General features: G+C 56.9%; 3 protein-coding genes across 3 annotated transcripts in view; 2 read left to right on the forward strand and 1 right to left on the reverse strand.

Annotated features, from left to right (window-relative positions):
* The first annotated feature begins 534 nt into the window (after positions 1–534).
* EIF6 (eukaryotic translation initiation factor 6) lies at positions 535–6,994 on the forward strand. The gene is made up of 7 exons (XM_045833021.1): positions 535–677; positions 897–1,008; positions 1,134–1,219; positions 2,687–2,862; positions 3,304–3,480; positions 3,675–3,856; positions 6,713–6,994. Exons 2-7 carry the CDS (start codon positions 902–904, stop codon positions 6,720–6,722), a joined length of 738 nt encoding a protein of 245 aa, XP_045688977.1. The 5' UTR covers positions 535–677; positions 897–901; the 3' UTR covers positions 6,723–6,994.
* Positions 6,995–7,526: 532 nt separating this feature from the next.
* MMP24OS (MMP24 opposite strand) lies at positions 7,527–9,185 on the forward strand. Its single transcript, XM_045833511.1, has 3 exons — positions 7,527–7,586; positions 7,681–8,169; positions 8,662–9,185. The coding sequence occupies exon 2, from the start codon at positions 7,684–7,686 to the stop codon at positions 7,846–7,848; it is 165 nt and encodes a 54-aa protein (XP_045689467.1). The 5' UTR covers positions 7,527–7,586; positions 7,681–7,683; the 3' UTR covers positions 7,849–8,169; positions 8,662–9,185.
* A 104-nt stretch (positions 9,186–9,289) lies between these two features.
* The window catches only part of MMP24 (matrix metallopeptidase 24), a 41,755-nt gene continuing 30,943 nt past the window's right edge, over positions 9,290–20,101 (reverse strand). The window contains exons 5-9 of the mRNA XM_045833191.1: positions 18,426–18,587; positions 16,904–17,118; positions 14,787–14,925; positions 13,073–13,339; positions 9,290–11,202 (exon numbers count right to left, since the gene is read on the reverse strand). Of these exons, the coding sequence (XP_045689147.1) occupies positions 10,865–11,202; positions 13,073–13,339; positions 14,787–14,925; positions 16,904–17,118; positions 18,426–18,587 (1,121 nt within the window). The 3' untranslated portion in view covers positions 9,290–10,864. The remainder of the gene's footprint in view (positions 11,203–13,072; positions 13,340–14,786; positions 14,926–16,903; positions 17,119–18,425; positions 18,588–20,101) is intronic.

Here is a 20,101-nt window from a genome sequence, read left to right on the forward strand (position 1 = left end):
CGGACCCTCCCTAAGACCTTGATCCTCCATCCTCCCCCCTCTCCAATACCTTCTTCAGCCTGGCTTCCTCCGCTTTTCTGGCCGCGCCTCGTCCTCCAGCCCCTGTCCTGGCCTCACTTCTTACCTGGTCTTACCTCATCCACCCCAGGCTTCAGCCCCAAATCTCAGCGCTTCGCTCCTCCCTGGGCTCCAGGTCTGGCCCGGACATCTGTCTCACGCCTCACACTCGATCTGTCTGTCACCTTCCCCACACCGGCTTTTCCTCTGCAGGCTTTACTTCAGTAAATTCCTCCATCATTAACTTATCTGTGAGACATCCCTGGCTCCTCCTCTAGTGTCCCTCATACCCAACCTGCCACATATCTCGGTCGATTGTACCTCCTAAAAAGTTCCTGAATGAGTGAATGAATGAGTGAATGAATGAATGACGAACGCATGAATGTGAGCATGCTGGGGGCGGGGCCAGGCGGCAGCACCACCTCACCGATCGCAACCATAAAGCCCTCCGAGAGGGTGGAGCTAGAGTGGCCGCCTGCGTGGCTGGGGGGCGCCGGGCTCTACCGGAAGTCTCCAAGGCGGAGGCGGAAACGGAAACCTACTTGGGACAGAGAAGGGCCTGTTGAGGCGTGCGGAGTTTGCTGTTACCTGGTCAGTCCGTGTGGAGAGCGATCGCAAAGGTCAGCTCGGGCGCCCCGGGTCAGGGTGGGTGGCGGCCGGAGGGTTCGGGGCGGGAGAGTTTGAAGGGGCCGGGTGGGCGGGACCTGAGGTCTGAGGGCCCGAGAGGGGTGGGGTCGCGCTGGGATTTGAGGGGGTGGGGTCGCGGCAAGCTGTGGGGACCAGGACCCCAGCCGGGAGAGGATCCGCTGGCCTTGAACTCCCGGCCCCACCGCCCCCAGGTCTCATGGCGGTCCGAGCATCGTTCGAGAACAACTGTGAGATCGGCTGCTTTGCCAAACTTACCAACACCTACTGCCTGGTGGCCGTCGGAGGGTCAGAGAACTTCTACAGGTGCGGCGGGAGCGCCGGAGCGCGTTGGCCGTGTGTGGATGGGTGGCGGGAAGGGGTCCTGGGAGTCGGGGACACCGGCGGAGTGGGGGCTCAGGCCCCGCCCCACCGAGAGCATGTTCCTACAGTGTGTTCGAGGGCGAGCTCGCCGAGACCATCCCAGTGGTGCACGCGTCCATCGCCGGCTGCCGCATCATCGGGCGTATGTGTGTGGGTAAGCCATGTGGAAGACGCCGAGGGAGGGAGTGGAGCCTCCCAGCACCTTTAATCACACCCCTGGAGGGGACCCGAGTGGCCCGGGGATTTCCAGGCTTCGGTCCATTATTACAGAATCTCTGAGGCCTGGGCCTGATGCAGGCTGTGTCAGGAGGTTAGGGACAATCTCTGGTTATAGAAACAACAAATAACATTAAGTGCTTTCACTCTTACACTTGTTTCCACCCTTTGTTCACGAAGACCCTGGCATTTAGGAATTATTGGCCAAATCTGGCTGATGAGAAAGCTGAAGTGACTCACCAGGTGAGGCAAGGCTGGAATGCCCTCTGTCCGCTGTTACCAGCACTGGGCAAGTTGCTTTGGATTTCTGGGCATTCATTTCTGCCTTTGAAAAACGACAGGCTTTGATTCTGGATCAACCTGTTCCATCCATTTACATCTTAAATTCCTAGGCCTCAGCACTGCTGACTCTGGCCCTTGGTTCTTTTTTCAGCTGGGTCTGTCTCCCCTTACTGCCACCCCTCATTTCCAGTTGTGCGCACTAGGGTCATGTAGGGGTTTGTTCCTTTATTTTTTTACCGTAAATCGGATGGCGTTGGCCTCTAAGTATTTTGTTATTGAGGAAGAACACTCTTATTCCTAACCATGATCTTAGGACCTGAAGCAAGTTCTTATGTAACAGGGGAGATATATTTTTTTTTTTATGATGGGAGTAACTGAGAGTTCCAAAGGCCCCGGAACTGTGCCCATGCAGAGGGAGGCAGAGGTTTAGTCATTGTTGTCATAGCGTCACTGTTGCTTGCCCAGTCTCGTTTCTGTAGGTGCAGTACATCTTATGTAAGCATGCCACGGTGTATTTGCCCTTGTATTGACCGTGGACATTTGGGTGGTTTTCAGTTTGGTCTCTTCTAAATAGGGCTGCTATATTTTTTAGCAAATACATGTATGTATATCTGTTGGATATACAATACCTAGGAGAAAGTGGGTGGGTCACAGGGTGTTTGAATATTCAGTGTAGCAGATGATGCCAGGTAATTATCTGAAGTAGTTAATCAATTTACAGTCCTATTGGTTATTCCACATATTTTTGCCAACACTTGGTATTGATGGTGTTTTAAAAATTTTTAACCATTCTGGTAGATGTGCAGTGTTGTTTTTTAAGTAGCAAAATATACAACTGATGCCAAGGGCCCCTCCTGCTAGTCTTGATCCCCCGGTTGGTGGTGGCGAAGTGGGTGGGGTGGGTTGGGACAGACTCCTGGGCCGTCTGCAGCCTGCCCAGTGGGACTCCCGGTCCCCCCGTGGTGTCGTATGGATCAATGGGTTACAGGGCTGGAGTCTGGGCCCAAAGCTTTGATGGGAAAGCTAACCGGGCTGGGTTGTATCCTTAGCCCTCAGGGCTCAGCAGGCATCTCGTGTATTCACCATCCTTCCTTGCTCCACCCCCCAATTCGGGTCTCTCCAGGGAACAGACACGGTCTGCTTGTACCCAGCAACACCACCGACCAGGAGCTACAGCACATTCGAAACTCCCTCCCAGACTCAGTGCAGATCCGGCGGGTCGATGAGAGGCTCTCAGCCCTGGGCAACGTCACCACCTGCAATGACTACGTGGCCTTGGTCCACCCAGACCTGGACAGGGTAAGGCAGCCTGGTTTGGCCCAAGAGTCACGAGACTAATCTAGTGAATGGTTAGCCACTGTTCTTGCCTATCAGGTGGGACTTAGGGGTATCTCTTATGGTTTCTCTTTATGCCTGGGGTCTCGCATCTCAGGCCCTCATTGAACTAGCAATAACAGAGGCCTTTCGTGGTGGGGTCAGTGTCAGAGAGCAACTGGGGAGGGTATTAATCCTTCAGAATCAGGTTGATTGACCCATCAGGTCCTACCAACAGGGCCAGGAGAGATGATTGACAGTTGAGCTCTTGAGTGTGGTTTAGAGGGTGGTGTGGGGAGACCAGCTCCTCCTTTTTCTAGGTGAGGGGCTTAGGGTGTCAAGCCCTAGGTGGTTCTGGGCATGAAGGGCCCTGGGTTCTTTGACCCGCAAGTCCAGCCCCCTGAGTACAGTACCTTGGACTGACAGGAGACAGAAGAAATCCTGGCCGATGTGCTCAAGGTGGAAGTCTTCAGACAGACGGTGGCGGAACAGGTGTTAGTAGGAAGCTACTGTGTCTTCAGCAATCAGGGAGGGCTGGTACATCCGAAGACTTCGATTGAAGACCAGGACGAGCTGTCCTCTCTCCTTCAAGTCCCTCTTGTGGTAAGCATTCTTGTTCTCTGACCTCTGTCTCTTGCTGAAGCAGATCCCTTTGTCCTGGTTTCTTATGGTTATTACCTGTCTCAGTTTGGGGTTGGGGCAGCAGGTCAGGCAGCAGGGTTTGGGGAGTCCTTGCCAGGGATGGGAGAGACTTGGGTTGTCGATGCCATGATCCTTATTGACCTATCACTTGGCAGGCGGGCACTGTGAACCGAGGCAGCGAGGTGATTGCTGCTGGGATGGTGGTGAACGACTGGTGTGCCTTCTGTGGCCAGGACACAACCAGCACAGAGCTCTCGGTGGTGGAGAGTGTCTTCAAGCTGAATGAATCTCAGCCTAGCACCATTGCTACCAGCATGCGGGATTCCCTCATTGACAGGTATCTGGGCCTCTCTTCTGCCTTTGGAGAGTAGGGGAAGGAGGTGCCACTTATAATGGGGACCACAGTGCATTCATGCCCGTGGTTTCTCCTGGTGTGTGCGGGCGCACCTGTGCCGTGCCGTGCTGTGCAGGTGCAGCTCGCAAGCACTGCCTGAGCATCGGCTCACCCCAGGTTCGAAGACTTGGTTTAGTGTATTGCCACTTTGGGCAAAGCTTCCCTCTGGGTCTGTCTTCATTTGTCACTTACCACATGGTGTCAGCCTGTGTGTCGGTGTCCCCAGCCAACAGACTGAGACAAAAAGAGCTGTGTACCGAGGGAAGGAAGGCAGGCTGTTCTGAGGAACTGAGGAGACTTCAGGTGCCTAACAGACTTGGGGGGTGTGGATTGCATCAAAATCACGATCATCTGGGTTTGGGGTGGGGATTAAAAATACTTGTTTATTTATTTTAGAGAGGTGGGAAGTGGGGGGAGAGAAACACTGACTGCCTCCCCTTGTGCCCCAACCAGGGATCCAACCCTCAGCCCAGGCACATGCCCTTATGGGAATTGAACCCCCAGCCTTTTGGTGTAGGGGCAGTGCTCCCACCAACTGAGCCACACTGGCCAGGGCTTGTAGGTTTTTTAAAAAGTGGGTTCTTGGGCCTTAACCCTGGAGATTCAGGTGTGTAAGGCTCTAAAACAGGGGTATCGAACTCATATTCACTGGGGGGCCATGTCCGCCTTGCAGTTGCTTTCAAAGGGCCGAATGTAATCTTAGGATTGTATAGATGTAACTACTCCTTAGCTAGGGACAAGGAGCTCAGCGCTGCTGCTGGGTGGAAACAAGGTGCCAGGCCGGATAAAACAAGGTGGAGAGTCAGATTTGGCCCACAGGCCTTGTGTTTGCCTCCTGTGCTTCTAGAATCTTCTTCCTTTGGAAGATCAGCAGATGCTGGATATTTGGCCCCCTCTGTCATTCCCCATTGAGGATCCTTCCCAAGGCATATGCCACAACCAATTAGCACAGGCGTCTTTATGAGGCTAGAAATGGCAAAGTAGATCAAACGCCCAGCAATGGCCTTCCTCCTGACGGCGGGCAGCATTTCCCCTCATTCTGCCTTCTTCACTTGTCTGTTCATTTGCCTGATGTTCCATGAGCTCCATGTGGGATAGTCAGGCAACCTGTTGTACTACTTCTGCCACTGAGGGGCTCCCAGTGGAGCAGGCGAGGAAAGTTGTAGTGGCCGCATGTAAGTCTTAGCTACCTTCAAAGGAGAAATAAAAGGCACCTGAAGTGGCCCGGGAAGCTCTGGTGGGATGCTTCCTGGGACCCAGGAAGACCTGGTGGAGCACGGTTCATTTAGTCTGGGCTTCAAAGAATGAGTGGGTGATTGTGCGTGGATTAGAGTGGAAGCACTTCAGACAGACGGCGATGGCGGAGTGTGGAGTGTGCGAAGGGGAAGCGTGGTATTCCCAGCGTGCTGAGGACTCTGAATGCCCATGTCAAGAATTGTTGTTGGTTTTTTCTCCCAACTACAGTTGACATTCAATATTATATTAGTTTCAGGTGTACTGCATAAGTGACTAGATATTTATGTAACTTACGAAGTGATCCCCCTCATAAATCTAGTACCCACCTGACACCATACAGAGTTATTACCATGTTATTATTTTCCCCATGCTGTACTATTTTGTAACTGCCAATCTGTACCTTTTAATCCCTTCACCCTTTTCATCCAGCTCCCCAGCCCCCACCCCCATGCCAAGAAGTTTTGACCGCAGATCTGTGTTTTTGGTCTTCGGTCTATGTTGGATGCTTGTTGACAAAGACGCCTCAGCTACTGATTCCCTAGGTCTGGAGTGGGGCCCAGCCGTGTGTGGTCATTTTAATAAGCTTCCCTGTGTGATTCTGAAAGGGCAGTTCGGACACCACACTGACACAGCCGCTCTCAGCGCCAGAGGGCGGTGGAGAGGGTCTGTCCGCACAGGAAAGGGGGACCAGCGGTTTGTCATTGTGCAGCCACCTTCATTTGAGTACCTGTTACGTGCCGCACAGCAGTGGTGCGCCGACGAATAAAATGCACCCCCTGCCCTTTTGGAACATAAGCTCTCATAACAAAAAAAGAAAGTATTCACACCACTGATCATTTAAAGAAAAAACAAAAATCTCTTAGCAACCCAAGGACAGATTTCTATAACCTGATCATTGGTACCTACTAAAAAACTAGAGCAAATGTTTCATTTGAGGGTGAAACTTTAGGAATTCTCGTTAAAGTCTTGTGGTTAGCAGCACTGGTCAGCACTGCAGTTTGAGAAAATTAAGAAATGGGTATTGGAAAGAAGAGACAAAGCTCACTCGCCTCGTTTGGTTTTGAGCCCGTTGAGTTGGAGGTGCCTGTGAGACTTTACGATGAAGGTGTCAGGTAGGCCCTTGGAAATATGTGCTGCATTTTTACGATCGTGCGCATGGCTGTCACTTGCAGGAAGAAAGTTCTGGCCTGAGCCCTGCCACTGGGGGATCTGTGGTCTAGGCACATCCCTTTGCCTGTCTGAGCCCTTTTGTTCCTGTCTCTCCTGTCTGTTGGACGGGACCTCTGAGGATCCAATTTAAGACCAATAACAGTTTGCATAAATTAATAAGTTGACCCACCTGAGTAGGAAAGGAGCTATTTTTAGTTTTTAAGCATCGAGAGTTCTAGACTGGATTGTAACTCATGGTATCAGTGGAACCTGGAGCGGGCTTTGAGGGCGGCTCTTCAGGGCTGAGCTGGGACAAAGGGCCTGGGGTACGGGTGGAGGCAAGCACCTTGAGAGTGGAGGGCGAGGCGTCCTCTGTGAGGACCTGCTGACAGATACTCCTTTCTCTCTTCCTAGCCTAACCTGAATCACCTTCCGTGCTGTTTGGCGGGCTCCTGGCCCTGAACTTTGGCTCCCTGTCAACGTCCCACCCAGTCTGTCCTGGATGCTGGCAGAAGGGTGGCAGAGAGCTCATGGGTATCGAGTGGCTGGATGCCCAACCCTTCCTCACCTGTGCCCATCTCCTGAATCTGTACTTACTGCAAAAATCTGCCATGAGCTGGCTGTCAGGCCCTGTGATTCCTGGCTGAGAGCTGTGCTGTCCTGTGCCACCCAATTAAAGGCAGCTTCTGTGCATTATGAATGTGTTGTTTGTTTGGCGGCTTCAGCCTGCACCCAGCCCTCCCCATTGTTCCAGGGGGAAACTGGGGTAGGATACACACACGCGCGCTCTCCAGGTCCACAGTCTGACACCCCACTGTGTAATTCTCCCATTTTCCACGCGGCCTTCGAAGGATGAGATTCCGTTTTAATTCTCCCCTGGGCCGTTGTGAGAACCCCGGGGCAGAGCCCTGTGTAGGGCCCTGGGGCACCTGGCCATAGGGCAGTCTTGTCCTTGACCCAACGTGGATGGATGGCCCAGCTGCCTGGTTGCCGCGGATACCGCGGATGGTCTCTTCAACCCCAGCAGGACCTTACCTTAAGGTGCTTGGGTGGGCGTGTGTTGTTTTGGCAGCTCGTGGGGCGGGGCCCTGGGAGGTTGGGGCAGGATTGGCCGGTTGCTGGTGGGTGGGGTCGTCTTCTGGGCCCTGCCCCCGGGATCAGGGTATTTCCGGCAGGCGGGCGGGTCTGTGACATCACGACGCCAGTCACGCCCTTCCCTGCTGCGCAGGCCCGCAAAGCCTGGAGGTCGGCGCTGGGATTCTCCGGGATATTCTTCCGCAAGCGTCAGGTGAAGGCCAGAGTGGGGCTGGGACCAGAGTGGGGCTGGGGCCGGAGGGGCGCGTAGGGCTGGCCCAGCCCATGACGGGCTTCTACTCCTGCAGACCATGGGAGCTCAGCTGAGCGGCGGCGAGGGCGCGGTGGAGCCGGTGGAGCCGGCGCAGCCCCAGCCCGCGGCACCCGCGGGTCCTGAGCGACCCAGGCCCGAGCCCAGCCCCTGGGGACCGCTGGACGACGTGCGCTTCCTCATTGCCTGCACCTCTTGGTACTGACTCTCCGCCCTCCGAGTGGCCTTACCACCGCCTGTCATTCTGTTCGCCTCTCCTGGTCTGGTCACTGTTGTCTGCCCCCATGTCTCTCCTAACCTATCCCCCCATTCTCGCTCCCCGGACATGACAGCGAGTGGAGGACGTGCAGGGGTGGGGCCCATGGAGCACCGTCTGGTCTCTGGCCCCTCCTGCCATCCTGAATTTCTTCGCTTTCCACCCGGCACCCAAGCCACTTCAGACCTTCGGGCTCACCCCCACCCCGCAGCTCTGGGTCTTGGGTCAGCCTTCCCTGTCACTGACTTCAGAACCCGGCCAGGGCTCTTGGTAAGACCTAAGGGCTACTCACCTCACCTCCCCTGTCCCTTATTGCTGAGAACTGGGCTCTTGCTTTTGTTCCTGGTCATTGCACCATGTGCCTTGACTTGAGAGAAGGCCTTGCCGCGGTGACCCTTCCCATACTCCTCCCAAGGGAGGTTGCCCCTCTAGCCCGGACCCCAGTGAGGTATTATCAGGCTGTATTTCTGGGACTCCAGTAACCCTGGGCCTTTCGAGTCAGTCTTTTGGAGGGAGGGGGCATCTGATGGCTGGGCTGGCAGATGAGATGAACGGGACCATTCCTGGACACCTTAAAGTACCCCGTTTCTCTCCTCCTAGAACTTTCTCAGGCCGTTGTCGGAACCTGATCCTCTTTCCCACATCCAAGGGAAATGACACACTCTGTATTTTTGTTTTATTTAGAAATGATTTAAAAAACATTATACAAAGGCTGATCAGTTTAAAATGTGACTGACATTGAAATGCTGTGATGTTCCCCAGGCCGAGGGGAAGCTAGGCTCCAGGGCCCCCAGGACTTCCCCCCTCTGTCTGCTCTGCCTTGGGACGACGGACACACAGACGACTGCGAGACGATGCAGGAGGACCCGAGACTGGAAGCCTGCAGGCTGAGCCCTGTCTGGGCCCAGCCTCACATCCCTCACATCTGCAGCCTGGGCTGCCTGCCTCCATCTCCTGCTCTTCCTCACCTGACCTCGGCAGTACCAGGAGCCAACGGGGAACCTGGGGGGCCTAGAGCGTTCAAGAAGTGAGAGCACCAACCTGAGGAGTGGAAAGGGACCAGGGAAGGGGAAAGGGAGGCCAGGAAGAGATGGATAAAAGAGACACTTCTGATCTCATCTTGGACCCAAGGCCCAGCCAGCCCCCTGGGTAGCCTGGGCATGTCACCACCTCTCTGTGCTTCATGTGAGGGCAGGGTGAGAATTACCCTCGGCTTCCCAGGGCCTACACTAGTTTCATGTGAGTGGACAGGTGTGAGCTAATAAAGTGCTTTGCAAAGTATAAAACACTGTACAAACCTATGAATCACTAATATCTCCGCAGTTGTTCCCCACCCGCCCCAGGGAGCCCGCCCTTGACCAAAATGAGAAAAAGAAGGATAATGACAGGGAACACAGTGGACCCAAATAGGTGCCTCTGGGACAAGACATTTTGCTTGGGACAGTTCCCGGGCAGCAGAAGTCCCTGTCTCCTACAGGTTAAGCCAACCCGCAGACCAGAAGCCACAGCGGGCGGCAAGGCCCGTGCAGGCTTAGAGGGCCAGGCTGGCATCCGAGGCCCTGCCAGCACCCTAAAGACTGGCACTGCCTCTTGGATTTGGCAGAGAGCCAGCGGGCATCATTGAACCCATTGGTCTTGCCTAGGGCTCCTCAGTGACAAGCAGGGCTGCCTCCACTGGGTTGGAGTTGAGGCAAGCCGAGCCCTAGGAATTCCTGCCAGACAGTGTAGGGTGGGCCCCTAGGATTGGGGCCTCGACCCATTGCGGGTGCCCTTTTCTAAAGAGCAATGCAGGAAGGTGGGCCTGGTGAGCTGGACTAGTAAGGGCCACGCTCGTGATGTGAACACTGGTCCTGGGCAGAGAGGTTCAGTGGGCCTCGGTGTAGCTGGGGGGTGTGGGCTCAGCGCTTCAGAAAGCTGCCCTGAGTCCCTTACCCCAAGGCTGTGAGGACGTTGGTCTGGAGCCATTTCTGCCTCACCTAACCAGTCAGGCTGAGCCCCCAGGCTGCAAGCTACAGGCCGGAGTGGGGCTGGAGACTGGGGGATGGGGCCAGGGTCTGGGGAGTAAAGGGTGGTCACACTCAGATCAGCCTCCGGAAAAGGGGTCGGCTCCTGTCCCAGCGCTTTGGCCTCATGAGCAGGGCCCAGCTCCTGGAGTGTATGGGCGGTGGAATGGCCTTAGCAGCACCTTGGTCCTCATCACATGCCATGCAGGCCTCGTAACCAAAACAGTCACCTCTAATTCACCTAAAGCCTCAAGCAGCCTTTGCAGAATGGGACTTTAAAGAGTAGAGACAGGACGTTTAAATGTTCAAGATGTGACAGCTAGGTCCTTGTGAGACCCAGCTGGGCCACAGCCCTGCCTGCAGCCTGTGACCCTAAGTCCTGGGTCTCAGAGGAGACCCCGATGTATGGGGCAGGTTTCCGGAGGGATCTGCTGCATGCCAGCAGGGGAAGCCCGTCACCCACCGTGCTGGCAGCAGGGTCCTGTAGCCTTGGAGAACGGTGGGGTACGGGTGGGGGGCACATCTGACCAGCAGGTGTTGGCAGAGAGGGACCAGGACTGGTGGCTTCTCCCAGATGGGGCTGAGAACGCTCGTGCTAGCTTCCCACAGAAGGTGCTGGGTCCAGCCAGGAACCAAGCTGTGGTGTCTCACAGACACCACCGGATGCAGTGGCCACAGGGCCTCCTCCTGGCTTGGTGCCTGGCCTATTGCCTTGAGTAGGGAGCAGTTTACCCAGGACAGAAGGCTGGCGTCTGGGTGCCAGACAGCCACTCCTGGGCACAGCTGCCACCACTCCTTATCCCACGTTCAGCCTAGGCCAATGCACCCACCACTTCAACTACATGACCCCTGGCCTAGGGCCCTGCTGGCTCCGGTGGGCAGTGGCCAGAGCTGCCCCTCAGGCCCTGGTGAGGAAGGGCCTGGCTGGCCAGACTGAGTAGACAGAGAGGGCTCTGGGCTGCTCACACCCACTCCTGGACTGGCCGCTTATAGTAGGTGACAGGCTGAGGGCCTGCCTTGTTCTTGAACTGGAAGATGGTGTAGACCAGCACCAGGATGCAGAGGGACAGGATGCAGGGGATGACCACGGCCACCGCGTTCACGGAACCTGGCACGTCGTTGATGGTCACCATGATGCCCACATCATCCTGGGGCAGCCGCCGCTCCTTGCGCCGTTCAACCTCCTTCTGGTTGCAGCCCATCCAGTCACGCAGGATGTTGCGCGGGTAGCCAGGCTCCACGCTGAGTTTCTGGTTGTCGAACTTCCAGTAGTCCCGGCCCTTGTAGAAGTAGGTGTAGTCTGCGGAAACAGCCCGGTGTCAGCACCACTCCCAGACGCTTGCCCCACACCCGCTCTGGGCCAGTGTGAGGGTGCAGGGTGCTGTGGCAGCATGGAGGAGGGGCCCCTCTCCCACCCTGGGGGTGCTCCAGGGGGCCTCTGAAGGAGGGGTGGGCTTCCGGGGTGGTGGGGGCAGTGTGTTGGCACATTGGCGGGGGTGGGGGAGCGCAGAGCTCTGCACATCCTGCAAATAGTGTGGCTGCGGAGGGGGGCACCCAGGACCTGGAGCGGCCATTGAGGGGCTTTCAGTAGAATGGGTAAGTTCAGTCCGTGCCTGCCAGACGGGGTCCTTCTCAGGCCCGTCACACTGCACTGCAGGTGCCCTCATGTGGGGTCAGATCGAGCCCCCAGTTTGGGGCTCGGACAGCACTGTCCCCACAGCTGTAGGGCCTCAGCCCGGCTCCCACCTGAGCCAAGGGAGGCAGGGAGCGGGGCTTCACCTTCTCTTGACAGCGGACACTACCTCTCTGCATTTATCAGGGATTTTTTTTTTTTTTTTGGCTTGGCACACATCGCTTTGCAACACTGATTGCAGGGCCTCTGGGATCCTTCCAGGGGACGGGCTGGAAGGAAAGAAGGGAGCAGGGCTGGGGGCTACCCCAAGGCGCCTGGCAACAGCCTCAGTCACCAGCCAGTGCAGAGAGGGACAGCAACGTTCTCAGAAGACTCTCATTGGCCGGCTCCCCACCATGGCTGGGACTTTCATTGGCCAAAGTCGTTGATGTCATCTGTCTCTGAGGCTCCCCAGAAAGCAAGACTGTGTGTATAAAGCATCGGATACACAGGAGAGCCACCGAATAGCCGCCGCTCCTGTCCCTGTGGCTGTTGGCTTTCTCACCAGCGACTCTCCTCAGAGAGTCCTCCCCGACGACCTTCTCTAATGCGGCCCCTCTGCCTTGTTGCTCTCTCCCAGCATTTCTACCCCTTACAGCATTTGCTGCTGCTTATTTTTTTTTGCCTCTAGCCTGGGAGCCAGAACGTAATACAAGCCTTGTTCTCTGCTCCATCCTCGGCCCTCCCACACAACCTGGTTCCAAGTAATCACTGTGGAGTGAATGAATCTGTCATTCTGTATAAACTAAAACACACCAACAAGATGATGATGATGATAATGATGATGATGATGATGATGATAGCAGCTAAAACATATGGCATTGGCCATGTGCTCAGCATTGGTCTAAGGGCTTTACATAATTTATCTTGTTTAATCCTTACAAAACCCTATGAGACAGGTACCATTGTTATCCCCACTTTACAGACGAGGAACTGAGAAAATGAGTGATTTGCCCAAACTCACAGTAAGGGGTGGAGATGGGGTGTGAGACCAGCCAGGCTGTGCTTTTGGTCATGTCAGTGGAGATGTGTCCAACAAACATTTGTGGGTGCCCACTCTGCCCCTGGCAAGACCCAGCCCCTCCTCTTGAGAAGCTCCTAGTCCGGCCTCCGGGAGGAGCTTGGAAAATGTCTCACAAATCAAAAAGGCTTCTCTCTCTACCTTCCTGCCCTCAAGCCCTGTGCAAAGTCGCCTTCGAACCACCGTATCCCTCACTGCTTTTCAGATGTGATAACTCGAACTCCGAGAGCACCCCGAGGACCCCTGAGAAACGCTGTCTGAAGGAATGCAGTCTGTGAAAACATCTCTCAGTTGCGACCCGTTCCTGAAGATGAGACACCGAGGCTTGGTAGCTGGTAAGAGGATTCACTGTGTGAATGTGGGTGGGCGCAAGGCGGTTGTCCTTGCCCCCAGGTGGTGTTTCTCGGACCTGGATACCCCGAGAGGGTGCCCGTGGGCCTTGCTGGGACCCCTCCCACCGGCCCGGCCCTTACGTACATCCTTCCTTGCTGATGAAGGCCCCTTGGGGGGCCTGTGGGATGCCCTTCCACACGGTGATGGGCTTGGGGTAGCCAGGGTCCGTGGCCCGCCGCTCTTCACTGTAGCGCCAGTACTGCTCGCCTTTGAAAAAGTAGGTCTTGCCCACGGGTTCCCAGCGCAGAGCCGTGTCAATGCCTTCTCGGGGCAGACAGCTGCCCAGCTCCCCCAGGCTGTGGGGGTACCCAGGCTCCACCGTCACCTCCTTGAACACCCAGTACTTGTCACCTGTGGCCAAGAGGAGCCCAGGATCAGCCTTGCCCAGTCACTCAATGCCAGAGGTTGTGGCTAGTGCTCCTGGCCCATCTCCTGCTGGGACTGAAGTCATTCATAGTGCCAGAGTGTTCAGGGGGAAACAGCCCTAGGCCTGCTGGATCCCCTCAGTGGGAGACGGAGGCCCCTTGGCCCAGGCAAAGCTTAGTTAAGGGGCAAGAAGCCAGAAGCCAGAAGCCAGTCACGGATCACCCCATGCTGCCCGGGCTCCATGTCTCACCCTCTTTCCTTTTGTGGGACTTGCTCCTTTCTCCTCTCTGGGTGACCTCAGCCACTCACACACACTAGTGTTCCCCATTTCCCACCCACCCCCACCTGCTACCAATGACACCCAACTGGAGGCCGGAGCCCACAGTCACTGTCCCAGTAGATCTGAGCACCAGTCTCGGTACCCTGACGGCCCACCAGCTTCTGGGCATCTCCAAGGCGGCTCCCTGGAGTTCTTCATCTCCACCACAGGGGGCTGCCTCCCTGCTCACCTTTTGGCCTCCCAGAGCCCCTAACAAGTGCCAGCATCACCTTTGACCCTGTTTCCTCCTCCTCTCAGTGCTCCGCCTCTCTTGAGACCTGGGTTTGATCTTCCAGGTAGCTCCAGCCTCTCTGCTGCCCCCGCCACGGGCCTTACAGACAGCGCTCTCCTCAGCTCCCAGCAACCCTCTCAGAAATGGCCTCCCCGCCCCTGCACCTGCCCCCTGGCTCTCTGCGGCTTGGAAACAGCAATTTCTGGTGTTGCCCTAATGGGTCAATATTAAATTCTGGCCTGGCAAACAAGGCTCCTCAGGCCTCGCCCCCAAACTGCCCCTCAGGCCACTTTTCACCGCTTTCCGGTGCAGGGCGCCACACACGTGCACGTTCCCACTCTCTCCTTCGCCCATGCTGTTCCTCCCCCGTCGGAATGCTTTCCTTGCTTCTCACTAACTGTCTGTGTCTTAGCCTCCTGGGGCCTGGCCGAGGTCAAGGTAGCTGAAGTGAAACCACCTAGCCCAGGGTGGGCACCCGGTGGGCGTGCAGCACACGTTAGCCGGCCCTGCCCCCTTCCCTGACCTCTCCAGCCTCTGGGCTGGGTGACCCCCTCCCTCCAGAACTGACGCGGTGGTCTTCCAGCGAACACAGGTGGTCTGCAATGGCCTGTGCAGCCCTCTACTGCACGTGGCCGAGGCTTGTCGCCCCACTGACTTGGGCTCATATGACCCCCAACAAGCACTCCCTGACTTGACTTCCCCCGACTGCGCACTGCCTGCCGGCAGGGATCTGTCCTGTCAGAGGCTGGTGTCTCTGTCAGGGCTGGAAGGGCCCGGGAGTGCGCCTGCCTCCCACCCACCTGTCCCGGCTTACAGATGGCAAAAGGGGGTCCCGAGGGCAGAGAGCCATATCCCAGGTCCCTCAGCACAGACCACATTACCTTTGAAGAAGACAAATCTTCCATCGGCCCTTTCGTAGGCTGCATCTATGCGGGCGGGCAGGCCCTTCCAGAACTGCTCGATCTGCATGGGGTAACCCTCCTGCACCCGGTTATTGCGCAAACGCCAGAACCAGCGATCCTGGGGGTCAAGGGAGAGAGGAAGGGGCATAGCCTCTGAACCCAGCGCTCAGCCCAGCAGCTCAACACCTTCCCCTGGGCCCAGCCTCAAAACCCTCGGTGATGCTTTTCTATTTACTGCTTCTAACTTTCAAGGCCCTGTGAGGAAGACAGGATGCTCCTTAACTCTCTTCATGTAACCCTCCAGATGGCTCTTGCTGCGGGAGGGGCCACCAGACAAAGCAGACAGGTCTGATGGCGGGGAGGAGGTGTGGAGGAGCCAGAAGGGATGATGCCTGGGCCCAGAGTAGCCACACGAGGGCAGCAGAGAGTCACTGAGATCTGCAGGGCCACTCCCCCGGCTGTTGGGAAGCTCAGATGGTCACTGATCCTGGGCAGAGCACCCTCCTCATGCCTGCCTGGCTCCATCCAGCAGGGCAAGGAACCATGGGAAGCACACTGTGGGAATTCTCCCAAGACCTGGGTGTGAATTCAGGTTTCCCCACTTACAGCTGCATGCCCTTGGGCACAGCACTTAAAGAAACTCACCGGCAAGTGCGGGTAATAATGGTGGGGGGAGGGGGCGGGAGTCAGATGAGGGGTCATAGGCAAAGTGCCTAGAACAGAATGGGGCTTATAGTCAAGGTGGACTAAATGGCAGACAAGGAGGCCGAGAGTGTGATGAAAGCTCCCCTCTGCAGACCGGTGCCTTGTCCCCCTGCAGCCCCTGGCTGCGGGCATGTTGGGCAAGGCCCAGACCTCCTGGGACCTCAGCTTTCTCACGTGTAAACGGGGATGAGAGGAGCTAGACTTGCCTAGGAGCCATTCAGTGGGAGGGTGCGCGAATACAGAGGAACGCGTGTGGCTCCTCAAGATGGTGCAACAGCTGGAAAAGAGTGTTTAACGGTGTTTTACAAAGCACTTTCACATCCAGTTTGTTAAACCTCATTTTGACTTTCACAACTCTTGTAAGTATATCTGAGATAGAGCCTTCAGTGATTTTCCTAGAACCGCTCAGTGAGAGGCAGGACTAGGCTGACCCAGGGCGCCTGGTTCTTGCTCGGTGCTCGAAACCTGCTGGGGAGAACTCCATGAAGGGTGTGGGGCGGTCCTCCACGGCCTCCCAGAGTGAGGGAGAGGTGCTGTCCGGATCCCCATCCCTGGAGGGCTTACTGCCTCTGAGGCTGGGAGTGTGGCCAGCCTCTTGGGATGGCCCCGGCTTCAGAGAGTTCCCCCAGGGTCACATCCTTCCTTATCCGCTGGCTGAATGAGGCAGGGGCATAAATTTCTAGCCATCGAGGCCCTAACGTGGGATAAATCTGACCGCCAATGTAGCTCCAGAGACCCCTGGGGGGGATGGGTCTGCAGTGGGCCTAGTGGCTGCCTGTCTCCTCTTCCTGCCCGATCCCGCTTCCCTCATCAAACTCCTGCCTTCCAAACACCATCTCAGAGTCTGCTTCCCTGAGAACCCAGCTGCCACACACCAAGCAGGCCGCCCCCCCGTCAGCCCAGGGCTAGCAGGACAGGGCCAGACGGGTGACAAGATGCAACCTGGCTTGCTTTCTGTCAGGTACGTCTCAGTACCTGCCTCTCGGCCCTGGTAGGATCTGGAGGCAGCCACAGCCACCACTGTGCCTGCTTAATGGCCATGCTCTATTTGATCTCCGTACACCCGTCGTTAGGGGAATGACTCTCTAGTTTTCAGATGGAGAAATTGAGGTTCAGAGCAGGGAGGCAACTTGCTTAAAGTCACGGACCAGAAGCTGGTCTCCGGTACCTTTCCCCAGTGTTAACCCCGGGAAGGTGCAGGGTCACCGATCTTCCCACCTCCCTTTTGGTTCACTCAGCGGCAGCAGGGAGAGACCTGTGTCCTGGCCATTGGGCCGGCTTCCATCCAGGCCCCGTGGCAGGCCAAATCCCGGGACAGCAGCCTTCTTTGGCTCCGTGGTGGGAAAGAAACGGGAGGGGACCCCTGGAAGGTGCCAGTCAACCGGCCCTACCTTAAACACAAACATCTCTCCCCGGAAGAGGGCCACTGTGTTGAAGTTGCCATCGCAGATGTTGGGTTTGGCTCCGGGCGTGGACGGCCGGTCGCCGAGGGGTGGCCGAGGGGGCCGGGGCTGGCGCTCGTGCTTTCTCTCCGACGGGGAGTGGATCCTGCGGACGGGGAGCGTGGGGAGAGGCCTTGTGGGCTCCAGGGGCTCGGCTGGGGGTCCTGGAGAGAGGGGCTGCGTCTTAGAAAGGGGCCGGGCACCCCCTGCCCCCCGCTGCCCTGTCGCATCGTCACGGAGGCAGCTCTGAGACAAACAAGGCCGCCCTGCTCCAGCCTCCTGTCCTTTCTCCCCACTTTTTACTCCCCTCGTCTCTGAGAAACTAGGTGACAACCATTAAACGGGACTCTCATCTGTCTGCCCCCAAGTCTGGTATCTTCTTTTTCTTCTCTCCTGCTGTGACAGGACATGTCCCTTCTTAGGCTCAGTGTCCCAACCCTCTTTCTGCACCCCTCCGCACACACGGGGCCCCCCTCCCCCTCCCCTCTTTGTCCTGCTCCAGTATGGCCGGTGGCCACTACATGGGATGCCAAAGATTCCCAAGTCACTCCCCCAGCCCAGATGTCTGAGCTACAGACTGGTCAGTCCTATCCCCCGCAATTACGAAAGCCAGAAACCTTATTGTCACCCTTCTCCTCACCTCATGTCTGATCTGTCGGAAGATCCTGGCCATTCTGTTTCAAAACACTTCCCAGTTACCCTCACCCCTGACCAGCCCTCTGCAGCTTCAACTTGAGACAGCCTGCCTAGCTCCAGGGCTCTGGGTGGGGCCACCCAGTCTGTGAGGCCCTTGGGACCTCCAGAGGGAGCCCTTCTATGCTCCGTCGCCTGGGGGCAGTGGGGGGCGGGGCTACGCTGTGTGGACAGGCATTTGCTCAAGAAAACTGGTCTTCCATCTCCACCTGCTTGCCAAGAACGAGAACCTCGCACACCAGCCTGACCAGGGAACTGGGAGGGAGGCATGGCAGTGTGTTTCTTCAATATATCAGCCTAGCTTCTTATTTCTTTTTATTTAAGAAAAAAAAGCTTGGTTTATAATACTCATCATGTTGTATCACTATTACTTGGACAGATGTGTGGATCTCCTGGCTACAGGTGGGACCCCTTTAGACCTGAACCACAGGAGGCTAGAGGGAGGTGCGAGGAGGGGGAAGAGAGGAGAGAAGAGGAGGGAGGGAGTGGGCCTCCACTCACTGCTGTCCCTCCCTGTAGCAGCTCAGACCCTCCCCTCCGTTTCCCAAGATGAGGGCAAATGGGGGGTGGTAGGGGGTGGGGAGGTAGCCTTGCCTCCCCTGATTAAGCAATGGCGTCGAAAGTCTCTAAAGCTTAGACATCTGTCAGAGACACAGCAGCTACTCGGATAGATGGCAATGCTCCCTCCACCCCTGCTCGCCGCCCCCTCCACGACAGGTGGGCAGTCACAGCCAAGCCCTGTGGAAGAAGCGGTGGCCCCTTGTCCCCTGCCACGCACCGTAGATCTTCTGGATGCCCTGGAGGTCGTCCTGCGGCAGCTTGAAGTTGTGCGTCTCCATGTACTGGTAGAAGGGCGCCATGATGGCGCTGGGGTCGTTGGAGTGCTCCAGCCCCAGCGCGTGGCCCAGCTCGTGCACGGCCACCAGGAAGAGGTCGTTCCCTGCGGAGAGGGGGAGGGGAGGGGGAGGTGCCGGGGCATCCACTTAGGTGTCGGTCAGTCGATCCGTTATGTCAGCAAACACCCATAGGCTTTGTGCCAGGCCCTGTGCCCGACACTGGGCCACACGGAGAAACCAGACACATCCCTGCCTTCCAGAACTCTCAGTACCGTGGAGGACAGGGAGAGAGAAGCAAAGTAAGTGGAACTGGTGTGCGGGGTGCCTAACAGAGGTAAGTAAGGGTCGGGAGAGGATGCCAAGAAGGGAGGAGTCCTCTAAACTTAGAGATGTTCCGTGAAGTCTTTGTAAAGGTGAAGATTCAGGTGAGCCTTGAAAGAGAAGTTGGCCAGCAGGATGGATTCGGGGGGCGGGGGGTGGTGGTGGAGAGGGAGATGGGTGGGGGCGGCTCCCCTGGCAGAGGGAAAGCTATAAACAAGACCCAGGGACATGCAGTTTCATTCCATTTGGCTCCCGAACAAACCTCGAGGGGAGGGCTGGAGGGGGATGAGGTCAGCCAGGCTGGCACGCAGGGCCCTGTGATGCCATGCGGAGGACTTTGGACCGGCTTCTAAGCCGGCGGGGGGTTTGGTGACATGATGACATCACTGTGGCTGTGGTTGGAGGAAGGTTTAGAGGACGGTGAGACCAGAGAGGGGGGTCACAGGGTGGGGTTGGAAGCTGGTACAAGGGTCCAGGTGCGAGATGGGAGGGCCTGAGCCGAGGCAGAGGAGTGGGGCGAGCAGAGGGGCGCTCTGGGGCGGCAGGCTGGAGGTGCGCTTCAGAAGAGCCAGGGTCAGGCAGGGCTCTGGTCGGGTGGCAGCTCTCAGTCTGGCGAGACCTCGGTTCTGAAAGAACTGAGCTATGGTCAAGATCAAGGCAGGGATTCAAATTGGAGTGGAAAACGACAAGGTCCAGGTGCAGAAGGTGGGGCAGGGGACCCCGAGCACGAAGCCGAGGCGGCAGTGTGGCCTAGTGGGCGTGAGCACGCGCCCCTGAGCGGGACAGACCTCGTTCACTTCCAGCTGAACCCCCGCCAGCTCTGGGAACGTGGCCAGAGGGTCCACCCACTGAGCCTCATTCCTCATCTGCAAATGGGAAGAACGTCCCGCCTCACAGGGCTGTGTGAGGGTTGGACACATGGCACCGCGGGGCAGCGCTGGGCACCACACACGAGACAGAGAAGGTCGGCGCCTGGAGTAAGCCCATCGATCAGAACGGAGGCACAAGGCCAGCGGGGTCCTAGCAACCAGATCCTCTTAAAGCCACCTCCCTGGAGTTCTCCCCTGCACTCAGGCCTGGGATAGGGCAAGGCTGGCTTTGGGGGGAAATTAAATAAGCCCAGCTTTGTGGAAAAAAAATGCAACGATCTGGGTGTCGGGTAGGCTGTTGGGTCAACAGTCCTGACTCTCGTCTGTCCAGTGACAGACCCCTGCTTGCTTTGACCTCTGGCATTTGAATGCCCTTGAGCCCCGCCTCTTACAGCCCAGCTCGAAGGCATGTTGAAGTCCATTCCTGC

Source organism: Phyllostomus hastatus, unplaced genomic scaffold, assembly GCF_019186645.2.
Source record: "Phyllostomus hastatus isolate PE091 unplaced genomic scaffold, TTU_PhHast_1.1 phas_contig_17, whole genome shotgun sequence".
NCBI lineage: Eukaryota > Metazoa > Chordata > Mammalia > Chiroptera > Phyllostomidae > Phyllostomus > Phyllostomus hastatus.